The 16,313-nt window shown below is 39.7% G+C and overlaps 1 protein-coding gene across 2 annotated transcripts in view; it reads right to left on the bottom strand.

Annotated features, from left to right (window-relative positions):
* ZNRF2 (zinc and ring finger 2) overlaps positions 1-16,313 on the bottom strand; it is an 85,366-nt gene that overhangs the window by 6,371 nt on the left and 62,682 nt on the right. Inside the window, exons 3-4 of one of the 2 annotated variants that reach the window (XM_037890335.2) lie at positions 1,993-2,098; positions 1,099-1,181 (exon numbers count right to left, since the gene is read on the bottom strand). In XM_037890335.2, coding sequence (XP_037746263.1) covers positions 1,124-1,181; positions 1,993-2,098 — 164 coding nt within the window. In that variant the 3' untranslated portion in view covers positions 1,099-1,123. The remainder of the gene's footprint in view (positions 1-1,098; positions 1,182-1,992; positions 2,099-16,313) is intronic. The other variant, XM_037890336.2, reaches the window with a different exon arrangement.

Below are 16,313 nucleotides of genomic sequence, written 5' to 3'. Positions count from 1 at the left end.
TTCGGGGGCGCCTTCCAGTGGCGTAGCCAGGTGGAGTGAATAGGAGAAGCGGAAATAAAAATAAGGTGCCAGCCGCTTGTACTCAGCCGGATCTTCAGCAGCACTGAAGGACCTGCCGCCGAAATGCCGCTGAAGACCCGGAGCGCCGCTGTGAGAGTAAAAATTAAAAAGGCACCACTTGTGCTCAGTGGGAGAGCAGCCACTACACTACTGGCCCCTTCCCTGTCTCAGACCTCAGACTTCAGACATTCTCGTGGGGGGCCCCTGTGGGGCCCAGGGCAAATTGCCCTCTTGCCTCCCCCTTCTGGGTGGCTTTGGCAGCGTGAGCTGCAACACATACTTGTGAAGTAAAATAGAAAGCAGAACACTGAAACAGTGCTTCAAAAAAAACACTATATTGTTTGGGGCAAAGAGTTCACATTCCATGATTGCCATAGTGTTTAATATAAACCCTAACGTGTTTTGTAATGGTTGGAGCTGGTAGTTTAGTGTAAGCAAGATACCTGGAAGAATAAAAATGCCCCTTTTGTCTTTTGACTCTAACTGGTTTCTATTCTAAACCATTAATGCACACTACTAAAGCAGGAAAGCTTTGTATCTGTGTGAATGGGGATGGGGCAGGCTGGGTTGTAACATTTTACATGCATTGCAGAAAAAACAATGAATGATCGAATGTGTGTTAAAAGTAAAAAGCAGGATCTCACTGAAAACTATGTAACATCCCAAATGAAAAAGCATATTTCAGTCCAGAAAGAATGGTCATTCACTAAACTATCAAAAATTCTGGGGATTCGGTATTTTAAAGTAGGTTTAGGTTACACAACAAAATAATCTTAAAGATAATTAAAATTTAAATGGCACTGCTGCTTGTCACTTTGCAGTAGTTAAACTGCAATATATCATTCCAGACTACTGGATGTGAGGGTGCAGAAACCATTTATGAATTCTAGTAATTTAAATAGATAGTAAATATACTGGAACGACAATGAATTTACCAATTATTTTAGGTCAAACTTAGATCTGAGTGCATATTTAATGTACTTATTTATATAGTTCTTATTACTGAAAAGATCAATGAAATATGTAAAAAGAAGTTACCTACAAAAGAGGAATCTTGTTGGTCTCAATCTGAAGGGTGTTCAGGACAAGATCTATTTACTTCAAACCACTCATCTATGCAGCTGTTGGAACATAAAAGAATAAGTGGAAGGTAAGTATATTAATTACAATTACCAACAATTGTTGTGTACTAAATACTTTTATCATAGTTAAAATAAAGTGACTAGAAACATTTGAGAGCGGTGGAGGGAGGGAGGGGGAGAGAGAGAGAGAGAGAGAGAGAATGTGTTTTAAGACCTAAGCTACTTTAACTAGAATGAGTGGAACAGTACTTGTCAACATTCACTAATCATTTTTAACATCCCAAAATCCCACTAAAGCATATGGTGCTATGTGTTAAACATTAGAGAAATCAATGTATACATTGTTGTAACTGTTTATTTCAGAAGTTTTAACAAATTTACAAATTATTTTGTACTTTTCATTCCTTAAGAGGGACACCATCACCCTAATCACACTGCTGCCTGCAATTTTTGCCCATTGTTACAAACACCATCTAAAATGAATATAACAACGATCAGAGAAAAAAATATACATTTTTAAATTTTAGTCTGTGCAGTCAACAGAATGTGTGTGCAAGTATAGTGATTTTTACTGTTTCCCCTGTATAGAAAATTTCCCCCTTTTGTTTCTGGGAGTTTTTCAAACAGCAACAAGAGAAAAACATAAAAGAAAAATTTGACTATAAGAGCAAATATATTTGGGTAGGGGAGGATAACTCAAGATGCAGTACCTCAAAGTACTTTTAGTTAAGTTTTGTTTTAAATTGATGAGATGTTAATTATCCTTTTAAAAAACCCTTATAAAAATTACCCAACCGATGTTGGCATATGGCATTTTATCTGGGAAGAATACAGCATGAAGAATACTTGCCCTTTATGATATATGCATAGACAAGGCAGTCGTGCTATAGTATCCCCCTGCTGCAGCTCTTCCAGGCATATTGCACACTCCCCAGCATCTTTACTCAGTACATCCTCTGTAGAAACAGGGCAGTTTTAAATGGTTAAAAAAATCAACACTTAAGACAAAACTTTCATAGCATTAACACAATTATACAAAAAAAATGTTAAGGTTCCCTTTCAGTACAATATGTGAAATTAAGCATGTTTATAATGTCTGTTGATGTAAGAGGTATGTTATCAGGAGTCTTAAGAGATCAAATTAAACTATGGCTGTGATCTAGTCTCTGACTAAACGCAGTTCTACAACAAAGGAAAGAACTGTAGGACTCTTCCTCCTCCTGCCCAAGTGCACATATTCTGCGTTAATTACACACGTGAGCTAGAGCAGTGGTTCTCAAATTTTTTTTTTTTTTACTGGTGAGCCCTTTCACATAGCAAGCTTCTGTGTGTGACCCCCCCATATAAATTAAAAACACTTTTTAATATATTTACCACCATTATAAATGCTGGAGGCAAAGCGGTGTTTGCGGTGGAAGCTGACAACTCGTGACCCCTCTGAGGGGTTCTCAAACTGGGGGTCGGGACCCCTGAGCTAGAGGCTAAGGCTGAGCCTGGACAAGTGGCTTTTCTGAAAAGAACGCTGCAGACTGACACCTTCTACATCCTCCACCCTCAAAATAATTAACTAGGTAGAGACCCCATTGGCATCCTCCCTCTAAGTATCCAGTCCCTCCTCCTGCTTCCTCCCATTCATCCCTCCACTGTATGCCTGGCACCTTCCCCACCAGCTCTCCTGTGAGTACCTGGTTCTCCTGTTGCCTCCCAACTATCAGTCTGTTTCCCCTCCCCACTTGCTTCCCTCCAATTTCTATCATCCGGCCCTTCGAGAGGAACCAGAGTTCTCCAGCACTGCAAACTGGTGTATGGTATGGCTCACAGACTCTAAATTCTGCAAGGTATCCTGATTTTGTGGAATCAATACTACGTCCCATAGTTAATGGGGAGATTAGGCAGTTGCCAGAAATGCACAGAACACACTTTTAAAATGGAAGTTTTCATGAAAAATATTAGAGTGATATAGTAAAAGCTGTATTTTCTGGATACTTTTTTTTAGCAGCAGTGCATGATGCAGAATTCAGCATCGGTACAACACAAATCAAGAGGCCCGACTACCCGAATTTAGGCCCATTGTACTGTAGAGTACAAGACATAGCCTAACGTGGACTTACACAGGGCAAGGACCATAACCAAAAGCCACATTCAGGGTGTCACAGCAGAAGAGCTGGCAATCCATGGCAGAGCTGAATGATACACTCCTAAAAAGGGTAACGTGTGTGCTGAATGCTCCTTTTGACTAACTGTTTAGGGTACTGGTTTTCAAAGTGCAGGGCACAAGGTTATCACAGGACCAGGCAACAGCAGGGAGAGGGTATGGGGGGCAGCCCTTCCCCAGCAGTAGCCTGCTGCTCTCCCCACTCCTCCCCAACCTGGGAACTCAAACTCTGCATGCTTGTCCCAGCCCAGCCATTCGTACAGCCACAGCCGTGTGTATTTTACGTACTTCAGAGCCTGCAGAAAGAAGCAAGATACTCTGTGCTCAGGGTGGGAGGAGAAAGAGAAGAGGGTGTGGGAGTGGAAGGAGAGGAAGAGATAAGAAGCCCCAGTCTGCGCCATGCCGCCATGAGCTCCTCTAGGGATGGAGCCAGCGAGGTTCTGCTGCACCCCTGGCATAAGCCACCTGCTTCCCTTAGTAAATCACTTTCTACCCCGGTCCCCGGATGGGTGGGGAAGGGCCTGTTATGCAACTCCCAAGGAGAAGAAGGAGGGGTTAGCAAAAATGTTTGGGAACCTCTGATTTAGGGCATTCAGCACATCACTCCAAAATCACTAGATTTTTTAAAAATGTAGGATTTCATGATACTCAAAAGAGAGAACACTCAAATCTTTAAATTGTTCTCATAGGTCTTTCTATAGTGCTCATCATCATACTAGCTACATGCTGCTGAAAATGACAAGCATGTAAGCCTAATCAATGAAGCAAAAGATCAAATATAGAAACCAGGATGTAGATCTGCTGTGTATCTGCACAGAACCACAGAAAGTCTGACTTCCTGCTTCTTAGGTTTCTTAAGAGCTGAACTGCTTAATTTCAAAGTCTTTTGACTCTGACATAGAAGTTGGTTATTGTGGGAATATTATTATTTCAGAGTATTATGGTTTCATATGGAGAATAGCCAGCATGAGAAAACAAACTAATTCTAAAGAAACAACATATTCTAGTAATGAAGAAAAGGAAAAACGCAGCATATATTTGCACTGTTTGTAGGCGGTCTACAAAAAAAAAAAAAAAAGGCGGGGGGAGGGTATTCCAGTTGGTTTCTGTTGCTCTTTAACAGAGAAGTGGAACTTTACATGAACATTAGGGGCATTTACTATTCTCAAGTGATAAAGAGATGGAAACAGTGCCATATTATCTTGCAGAATCTCACATTTACTGCTGAAACTTCCATCAAAGACATTAAGAATTTGCCCAGAAGAGGGTGCTAGGGGTACATTGGTCTGTTTCACAGGGGGATTCTAAGCTTTTTCCAAGGGTTTACTCCTCTCACTGCTTCTCTCCCCCTCTACTCCTCTCTTTACAGGTACTGCTGCAACATGGCTCTCTTGGTCCTCTGAACATGTCTATTCTACCTCCTCATTATGGCCATATAAACAAATGCTGTTAAAAAGAATTCACATGCATATATACCACACACACTCAACGGGAACATTTTTGTCACAGAACAACTTGGCTCTAATCAGAGGTTTCACTACATTCAGAGTTGCAGCTGGCACACAGAACCACGGACTAGGTTCTTCTCCCCCAGTACACTCAAGCATGGTGTCACTTTAGTAAGTCCCAAAACTGACTGCAGGAGTCCTGCAGGCTTTTGTGTAAAGTACTTTTAAAACAAACATTTACATAACTGAAGACAGTCTTACAACACACAAGGCCAAACCCCTGCCAATTTAAAAAAAAAAAATCACTTAAGATGCTTAAAAGGCTCCTAAGATATAAAAAATGTATATGAACTGCTGTACGGTCAGTTCTTTACATTATACGCCTGGGTTATTGTATACTGCACAAACTCGTATTCCATAGTCTTGATACCAGTTTTCTGTATTTTTGCAATACTCTGGGGTAATACAAAGGCAGACACATCTGGTTCTACAAAAAGTGTTCTTTTTATACCTGGTATCCAAAGATACTATTAGACTTTGTAACAGGTTATGAAGTTTCCAATGTTTGTATGCTCACCCTTCCAAATATATTGTGAGCAAGTCAAACTTCTTGCATTCCCTCACCCTCCCACCCACCCACTCATGTGCCCAAGGAAAACACCTGTCTAAATCTTTAAGATGTCTAACTGAAAATATCCAGCTATTATAAATGCACAACATATTAACAGATTCCAAGCCAACATAAATTGCTCTCATATTTGATAACATTTACAGAATGACAACAGCGAAACTGGCTGTAGTCGGGGACCCAAGAGACTTTATATTTAACTTATATAAAAGCGATGAAATGTAGTCAAATTAGCAGAACTGGATAAACCATAAAGAATGAAAAAAACCCTCATGCCTTGATCCAGTCAGAATTCCCAACTGTCCCCATTATACACAACCACCCAGGGTACTAGCCATAGATCACACCAGATGGAAGTCAGTTTAAGGTACATTTAACACTGATTTTTAAATGCATTTGTCATGGAAACTAGTGGCTAAAATAATATTTTGCTGATCCACTGCAGTGTGCAGCAGCCAGTTACATTTCTCATGTTTCTCTGGTAATGAAATGATTAAACGATTCCACACTAACAAAGAAAGGGAAAATAACTGAAAGTCTTTTAAAAGGTTTTAAATCATAACATACGCTGATGTTACTACATTACAGGTATTATAAAAATGGAGGTTAGGGGAAGAGGGAGAAGAGTGGAGACATATTTTTCAATAATGAGGAAGTGAAGGGGGTGAGGCAAACTCATCCTCCCTTTCAGCTGTTAGAGACGCTACTAGCCAGAGTCTGACATAAAAGATGGAGCATCCAAGCAGGGTTTGGTGTTCTTACCATGATTTGCCCAAGTCCCCATCCTTATATTTATCTACCTCTGGCCAACAGGATTAGTATTTCAACTAGTAGGTATATGGTAGATTTTTCTAAAATCTTATCGTGGGATTCATGGAGTACAGTTTACACACCATACCCACATTTAGACCAAAATATTTAGTACTGGATGAAAGTACAACCATCACAGCAAGATTTCACACACTGTATCAATTTAAAAAAATACCACCACAGCTTTTTTGAAATTCCCCAGATACAATAATTAATTATATGTACACAATTATATATATATTAAATTGAAATAGTTAGCAGAGATTGAAATATTTATACCCCACCACCTATTAGCCCAAGGATTAAAGCTTACTCACAAGGGTGAAAAAATACCTGATGACAGCCCCTTCAAAGGCCCCGCCTACCCAAATTCAAACAAACAAAACAGCTGTGTATTCTGCTTTTAATTAGAACATTGACAGTCAAGTTATTTAATCAAATCAAGTGTAATTTGCTATCAAGGCTGACCAAATAGTACAGAAGAACATTAGAATAATATATTGTTCTAGAAATACAATTGAAATTTGTCAAAATAATCTATTTATTCACTGAATAGTATTTGACCAACTCTAAAATTGGTTGACCACCACAAATAAGTATTGCCAAATCAACATACTTGTGAAAATTCATTGAATATATTTATTAAATACTAATTTATCAGTCTATTTTATTACATCTTTCTGGCTTGTTATTTTCTGCCCTTCCCAGCTTCACTCTATTTTCTCCTCTCCCTTTCCTACAGAAGATCATGATGTATCTTTACTGAAATCTTGTCCAAGTAGCAACAAAACAAAGATCTGATTATTTGCTGCTCATATGGTTCTCTAAGTATCAGGAGCAAAAAATGAGACGACCAGTCATTTGTCACTCCAAAGCAGAGTGCCTCTGTTGCTGCTCACAGCTTTCCAACAATGTTGCCTGTCTGCAGTCTTAGGAAGGCAGCACTAAAACAGTTACATTTGGTTCACATGTGGAAAGTTTTCTTCAAAACTAGGAGGCTGAGAAGCATTTTTTTTTTTTAAATGAAAACTTACATTCCACAAAAGTTACTGGCTCTTAATCAGGACACTGATGGCTAATCACAGGCAAGTGGAATTTTCAAGCCTGGGTATTATCAATTGCTTCTGCTAAAATTCCCTATAAAATATTGCTTTTATTGAAACCACAAGGACTTCTATATTAATGCTACATTTGTAAATCTAGAAATTCAGAGTTAAGGTTGCTTGCAAAATCTTAACTTTACCCCCATCCTGTATCCTTTAACAACCTACCACTAACATCCCAGTGGTACCAAAACATATTCACATTGTGCCTTTTCAGACATTGCTATAATGCAGCACATAACATACATCACCTGTCCTTGCTATTTTAGCCCATACTCTAATGAACAAGCTGCAGTTGGAGACACCTACGAAGGTACAAAATTCATCATTCTGTAATGAACCTGCTACAACAGTTTGACATTTACCAGATGCCAAATACCTGTCCCTCCCTCTCCTCTATCTACTCCCGTTTAGTAGAGATATCATTTTTATATCCCACCATCTAAGTATTGTTCCCTAAAACTATCACTAACACATCACAATTTTCTACGTAGTAGAAACAAACTACACTACAAACACTATGTACAAACACTATACCTATTTTCCCTCTCCATGTTGTTCCGACACCAGACATCAACATATAAGCAGATATCCACTGTGACTTACATATACTATACAAACACTGGTTACCATACTCAGTTCTGCAACCTCATTCTCAAAAATAAACATATAATCTTACCAATACTACATACAGAACAAAGGTAGAAAAATTTGAAAAAGTATTTGAAATAGCACAGAGGCTAATCTACAACACACGTATAATGCATACATCTTCTTCTCCTTGACTCTCCACGAAGTCCTGTTGCTAGTCTCTAAACTGAAGCACAGCAAGTTTGCCTACTACTTTTCCACTTTCAGAAATTTACCAGGCATCTCTGCACAAGCCTGGAATGGGGTTGGATTTCATGTACTGTCGGTATACTCAGGCTACACTATATATGGTGGGAGTGAAGGTTGCAATCTGGGGATTACTTCAGTTTCCCAGTCTAATTCATGGTTATCAACAGAAAGCTAAAATCAAAAGGCACAAAGTCACTTCCTGAAAAACCTTTTTCCTGGCATCAGTGATTAGGCAGACAGCAGAACGGAGGAAACTAAGGTGGAGATGCTGGTGCCAGAAATCTTTGCATATGGATTCTATAACTTTTGCGTGACTGCCAGGAGACAGAACTAGGCTGAGAGTGCACACTAGTGGCAGCCATGGTGCTAGAATTAGGTTTTGCAAGTACAGTTTAGATTGAAGCAAGAATCAGAAAAATTAGGGCAGTAAAGCAAAGTCACTGCAAAACATTTCCTCAAGATTATTTCTCCTGCTCAAGGCAAACGACTCTGCAAACTACTCCTATTCCAAACCTAATCACATTGGGTATATAAACGTAATTCAAAGTACACACTTCAGATAAAGGCCAAAACACCCTCCAACCTCAAATTAAAATGTAAAAACTGCTGGATTTATACTGGCCTGCTTTACATTAACTCAACCTACTGTAGTCCTCTCTACACTAATGGTGAATAGCTCAGGCAATTCTGGCAGTGACAGTGACCCAGTGGTTTCCCCTACATTATAAAGTCACAGAGACAAAACATCCTAGTTCTTTGATTTCCAAAGTAATTTTCAAAGTTTCTATCACCAATCTACGAAAAATAACAGCAATGACCTAGATAACCAGTGTCACTATAAACAGATGTGAAGCAAACACTCTGTAAATCAACCTATAGACTTAAAATACGTTCACAAAGTATTTGAACAATTTTGAGCAAAATTCATAATTCAAATACTGTTTGCAGACAAATAGCTAAATAAATATTTTGCTATGAATAGTTCACTCAACTATTCAAAACTCAGAAGGGCTTATATGATTAAATGTGAATTTTGAAGAAAACTATCTCCTCTAATCCAAGACTAGGATATGAAATTTCAGGCCAATTTTTGTTAACTTAATAAAGATATCAGGGGAACGCAGGGTTAAAATGAGTCTTTGAATGGAAACTGTCCTACAGCCTTAACTATGAAGTTTTAATGAGTTTCCATAATGTTAATATCATTCAGTTGTAACATTTCCCATTACTATGAATGTAGCAGGGCAGTATTTCATATTTCAGTTTTGTACTAGTACTGTAGGTTGAATTCCTTGGCTATATTTTGTTCTGCTAAGTAAGACTGAAAATTATACAAACTTTAGAAAGAGAAAGAATTCCATTACATACTGGCAATACATTAACCTAATACTGTCACTATATAATCACCAAGTAGACACAGTTTTAAAACTATTGCAGGATCATTGGATCTAATTGCAAATAATACATAAAGCTGGTAAATATCTCCTATGTAAAGGCTGAGGATAATCCCAGATTTATATATGAGAGGACTTCGCTCTCACTACTACATATAGTCTTAATCAATTTATTTTGGGACAGTGGTTAAAAAAAAACATATTTTACCACCAAAATCTCCTGCAAAAAAAATAAAATTACGGAATTCTGCATTGAAGACTGTGTAAAAGAACAGCAAGATATTCAAATAATTGAAAGTACAACAGATTTTGAAGTGATGCTTTCATCTGAGGAGGAAAAATATCTAACTCTAGTTTAGACAAAGCCCTTAAATATTCTACATGTTAAGGAAATTCTCTGACAGCAAAAAGCATTGCTGATTATTTTGTAGGGTTTTAGAAGAAAAAATTCTAAACATGAGCAAAAACTCTTCTAGTGAGGATACTGCAGTGCCAGTATAACTGTTTGTGGTTTTACATGAAAGGAAGATTACTAACCTAGAGTTATTCTTCAATCTAAGTAAAAATTAAAAACCTAGAATGTACTTTTTAAATCTAGTTTTAAAATACTTATACCTCAAAATCCAGACTCATGGACAGTGTTCCTAGAACTAGGAGACTGAGTGAAGGGAAAGATATTTTGATGGATACAGTCTCCACAGATTGACTCCACAAAATAAGTCACTTCCCTTCTAACAAAATGCTAAAATATCCAATGTTTTAGGAATATCAAATTTAAACACTGCAGAAATGACCTGAAAGACAAGGAGCAATGAGTGTCTGCCCTGTAGCAAAATTCCCAGCAGTCACAAGACTGCAGCAGTTGCAGACACCGATTTAGGACATCCTCTGAATGACCTCTCAAAACTAAAGACTGATTAAGTGTAGGACGTGGTGGGTAGTTCCTATCCAGGTGGATCACATGATGCAGAGTGTAATGAGTTTGCATTTGCTACTGGGCATTTATACGGCATTTCAGGTTTCTGCAGCTCACTACCCAGCACTTTCATCATATAAAAGCAGTCCAATGGATGCACACGTATAAAAAGGAATGTAGCAGAATATAAATATTTTCTCTAACCTGCTTTGAATGACTTTTTTCTGAAACAGTTAAAAAAAATATTCTGGACTACCTCACAGGTCTATCCTTAGTTTTGAAGGGCATTTAGATACTACAATGATGAAAATATTTACCTTTAGCACTTCCTTTTATGGTCAGTACCAAAACAAGATAAAAAGAAATTACGTATGACGAGTAAGCTTAGAAACAGTGTATGAAGGGAAGAAGTAAAAGCCACGGGAATTTTAGTTACTTAATATATGGATGACTTTTCCTCTAAGACTTTCAGCAATACATATCAGGTTTTATTGGTTCTACATGCTCTCTCAAAAACCTAGATTGATTTGTCCCTTGCTGTGTGCAGATCACTACTGTGGGATGGGTTTAAAGGGAATTACAGCTCGTTGAGAAGAAGCCAGTGCTCAGCCCTCAGCATTCCATGTGAGCCACAAAAGACAAAAAAGGGTCAAGGATAAAACATTTCTTATGCAGAATTTTTTTTGGACAAGTTCTTTTGTACCAATATGGAAACTGGAAGGCCTTCCTTATCAACAGATAGACACAGTACAAATTCTAAAGACTTAGAACCTAAGAATGGCCATGCTGGGTCAGTCCAATAATCCATCTAGCCCATATCCAGTCTTCTGATAGCGGCCAGCACCAGATGCTTTAGAGGAAATGCACAGAACAGAGCAATTTTAAGCGCTCCATCTAGTCATCCAGTCCCAGCTTCTGGCAGTTGGAGATTTAGGGATATCCGGAGCATGGGGTTGTGGCTTTGACCATCTTGGATGATAGAATAATGCCTCTGTTAACCTAGCTACCATCGCTTGGGAAGGTTGAGTTCCTACTGCAACAGAAAAACCCTTCCATCAATGTAGTATGCATCCGCATGATGGGCTTCCATAGTTATGCCATAGGCATGCCACTATAGCACCCATAGTGCAGGCATGGTCTTATACCATCTAAGGCAGAGGTTCTCAAACTGTGGTCCGCGGACCACCAGTGGTCCACAAGCTCCATTCAAGTGGTCCACGGACAGTTCCCTCTAAGGTATGCGCCTAGGCAGCCGCACACAAGACAATGAAGGAGCATTCACCTAATTAGTGGAGCTGGGCAGGCATGGCTCCACTAATTTAGGTGCCTGGACCCTGGAGAAGATGCACACGTGTCACGGAGTCCCCAGGCGATGCTCTGGAACTGCTCCCTACGAAGCCAGTCAGGACTCTGGTGAAGTCTCCTCTGTGAGCAGACTGTCTTCAGGGCAAAAAGCTCACAGAGCTTCTACCTTCCTGGGTCTGACCTCTGAGCATTCAGCATCCTCTGCCCCTCTGTGCGCTTCCCACAGCGAGTCCGCCCAGGCGGGGTCCTGGGCAAGCCAGATGGTCCTGCACCCCAACTTCGCAGTCAGACGTGACTCTCAGCCAGACAGTAAAACGGAGGTTTACTAGAGGACAGCAACACAGTCTAAAACAGAGAACAGGACCCCGCAGCTGGGTCCATTTTGTGGGGCAGTGAGCCAGACAACCACGTCTGCACTTCACTCCACATCCCCAGCCAGCCAGCCCCAAAATTGACTCATCCTCCACCCCCTCTTCCTCTCAGCTTTGTCCCTTTCCTGGGCCAGGAGGTCACCTGATTCCTTTGTTCTCCAATCCTTTAGCTATCACCTTGCAGGGGGGAAGGGCCCAGGCCATCAGTTGCCAGGAGACAGAGTGTTGGCCATTTATGTACGCTGGCCTTTTGCTCTGCAATAATTACACCCCCTTATCCCACTACCTAGAGACTTAAGAAATGCATAGGGGAAACTGAGGCACCCCTACAGTATTCAGAGGAAACATTAAGAACAGTCCCACTTCGTCACAACACGTAAGGTGAGGTGGTGGCCTCGGGGGTAATAGGGAGCACGTGGGAGGGGGCAGTGGGGTGAGAAGAAGGGGTGGGGGAAATTTGGGACATGCAGGGCTGCGGCGGCCAGAGAAAGAGGCGACTTTCCCCAGCTCCCAGGCTGCGGCTGCCGTGGAGAGATGGCCCTTCTTCCCAGCCTCAGCTCTGTGGCGAGGGAGAGACCCCCCTCCTTCCCATCCCAGCTCGGGGCCTTCCACGGCAGGGGAGACCCCTGTCCTTCCCAGCTCCAGCTCAGGGGCTGCTGCAGCGGGGAAGAGAGGGCACATCCATCGCATCTGAAAGGTAAGACTACTGATATTAAAATATGAGTTGTGTGCTTTTATTTGTAGAACAAAAAAAACCGTTAATTTTTTTAAATATAGCACTTAAATATAGCCAAAGCGCTTTACAATAGTTAGCTAAAGGTAAACACAACATTTGGAAAGATCATGAAGTGGTCCACCAAGACCCTCAGCAATTTTCAAGTGGTCCGGGAAAAAAAAAGTTTGAGAACCACTGATCTAAGGGCTACGTCCATCAACAGCTATTAACCAAGATGGTCAGGGAAAGCAACCCCATGCTGCGGTTGTCCCTAAACGTCCAACTACCAGAAGCTGAGACTGGATGACAAGGGATGTATCAAAATTGCCCTATTCTGTTCATTCCCTCTGGACACAGTCAAACAGGATTCTGGGCTAGAGGGACCATTGGGCTAATCCAGTATGGCCATTTTTAAGTCTAAGTTATGCTGTGAGCCCCTTCAGCCTGCAGAACATCCCAGGATTTGGAGAGCACAAACAGGGCTTAAAGCCACCTTAATCCCCACTTTCTCCGGTCAGAGTTCTGTGCTGTGCCTTTTGGGAAGAAGACACAGACTCTCACCCAAACAATTTAGGCAATATTTTTGATTGATCTCCGAGAACAAGTCTCTTGAAGAAACAGCTTGACAGCCAACCTGGAGACACACCAGGATCATGACTTTCTGCATGCCGCTTCACTTCTATCCCTTCTTAAGGAACTGGTACACACAACTTGCAAATATTATAGATTAAAGAAACTCCTCCACTGCATTTGAATTATGTAAATGATCATTTCTATTTTAAAGGACATATTCCAATGTACTGACTGTATGTCTAGCAACCAGTAACATTTATTCTGAGACTGTCCAAAACTGACCCTCTCTTTTGCTCACCTTCAGAAATGCAGAATCAGTGGAGGGTTGTTGGGGGTTTTTTTGTTGTTTTTTTTTATTGTTAGTGGTGGTGAATTAAGCAATGACCTTTGTCCAAACAGCTGCTTAACTCACTTAATTAAGCTTACACCTGAATGACAATATGCATCCCATTGGCAGGTCAATCAGGAGAGCCTTAGAGACTGAATCAACATCTCCAGCAATACATACCTTCTCAACAGCTTATTAAAACACTTTGACAGAAAGATTTTGCAAACAACCGTAAGGCAGTAAGCCCATCTTTTCTTGAAAAGTGGGTTTTGAAAATCCCAAGCATTTGGATAAAAGAAAAGCAGTAGCATTATTTAGTACTTTAATTTTGCTTAGAGTCATTTACACCAGCCCCAACTCCATCCTTGCTAGTCAACACAGCATTCAGAGTGTGTATATTAATGAAAATAAATAATTAAACTGATCAAGATGCTGATTACTTTTAATTCATACAGCAGGTTTATTACTTACACAGTTTCAACTCAGGATTCTGGGCCAGTAACCCTCTTACATACAGGCCTGAATGTAATCAAAAGTCAGTTCTACTGCTCTCTCTCCATGGAAGGAACTATATCATGTGTCTGGACCAGTACAGAATAGGAAGAAAAATGAGGATGTATATTTGTACAGTTTTCCCCTTCCACTCTGCTTTCTTTTATTGTTAATTAAGATCAGTTGCACTGCTGTGGCTCAAGTCACTTTGAATGCTGCTTTACTATATTGGAATATTGAGCCATGTGTATGCTCTGTTTGGCTCAAACACCACTACAACTGATTGTAATAAGATAATATTGACCCTTATTTTCCTGGTTTTTCCATCAAATATTTTGTTACTTTAATCTTCTACCTTAATTTTCGAGATCATTGAATATAAAAGCAGTAGCCACATACGATCTTATGATTTAGAAAAAACCTGAATTGATTTTAAATATAAATCCAAAAGCCATAGACAATGCTATATTGTTGACATAGTTTAACTGTTGAAATGTCTCTTTGGATGACAGTGCTCAAATTTCACTTATTTTTGTAGCTGAACAAATGAATATCAAAGTTATCTGGAGTAAGAAAATGTGCAACACTAAGTTTACACACTAAATGCCTTGACATTCTCCCTTTAAAAATTACACTAACAATTAATCAGTCTAAGCAAAATCTTTACTACCTTGAAAAAATTCTCTACGTCTAGTGTGCTTGACGATAGAGGGAGACACTGACACATTTTGATTTCATCTAATTTAGACCGATAGGCAGGAGGAAGAGAAAGACTCAAAGGATGCAACAATAGGTTAGGGAGAAGAACAAAGACACCAATGGAAGGCAGAAATGGCTCATTAAAGAGGAATACAGAAAAGTGAAGTTCTAGCCAAGCTTCTAGTGTTTTGCTACTTCAGTTTGAGGCACAGTATTCTCTGGGGAGAGCTCAATGGAAGCCAATCAATTTTCCTCACCAAAACTAGAAAAGTTCACCCAATACATTATTTAAATTTTCTGCCATTTTATACCTTCCTGATAGGGAAAAGGGAAGACATATGAGGCACTTCTCTCTTCATTTCTTGCATCTTCCCCACTCCACTTAAAATCTGTCTTCAGTACTTAGGTAAGGGGCAAAACAAAATTTTAAGGAAGGTACCCTCAAGATTGTTTAAAATCTTCCATTTATACAAAGTAATTCAGATTGATGTACAGAAACATACAGTGATAAATTAACCCCGAAGGATTACTGTTCAATTTATTCACATCAATTTGGGAACAGACTGTGACAACAGCAATAAACTTGTCTTTGGTAACCAAGTTCTCTTATGAAAACGTTTAAATTTAATTACATAAATGTCAATTTTCTATGCTCCTTCTGCAATGACAAAAATAGCGTTTTAAATACACGCTATATTCCTACAAAAGAGCCCATCCTCTCTTCCTGCTTCATCCCACAATTAAGTTGATATGGAATGTATGATTATGCAGTAGTCTCAATTATCGTTCATATTTTTATATAGTGCCTATCACTGTGGAGTCCAAGAGTTTCATAAAAATAAGGAACACAAAAGGCCAGAACAAATTGCATTTTCTTGTCCTATCCATCATTTATAAGTGTATGACTATACAGAATCTGTGGGACAATTTTTTGTTTGTTTTATCAATAGCTTTGATTCTTGGGAAAAGTTTTATTGTAAAGGCACATTCTTCACCTTGGCTGATCACCAGGCTTGTGCTCATTCTGATTTGATCAGGATTGTGCTCATCTCTGGCAAGGAGTTCCATAGTTAGATACATCAGTGGGAGCAATGCTTGATATGTCAAAATCTGGATCCATGGCTCAGTTTTAAAATGCTGATGATGCTTCATGGAAAACCAATATAGAAACAATTAAGATTTAGAAGTTTTCTGCATTCCATCTTTTGATAAGATCTGCACTCATAGCTTTAAAACATACACAGCACCTACCCTCACAGTTGTGTTGGTCTTCATGAGAGTTTTAGTCAGTTCAAGAGGACTGAACAGGACCCATCAATGCCACCTCAGATTTATTTGAAGAGCTGTTGTAGTGCTTTACAAGACAACCCTGTTCCCCACTTGTAACTGGGAAC

The sequence above is a fragment of the Chelonia mydas genome, chromosome 2, assembly GCF_015237465.2.
Source record: "Chelonia mydas isolate rCheMyd1 chromosome 2, rCheMyd1.pri.v2, whole genome shotgun sequence".
Lineage (NCBI taxonomy): Eukaryota > Metazoa > Chordata > Testudines > Cheloniidae > Chelonia > Chelonia mydas.
The sequence above is the reverse complement of the archived record's forward strand: the minus strand, read 5'-3'. Positions and strand labels throughout refer to the sequence as shown.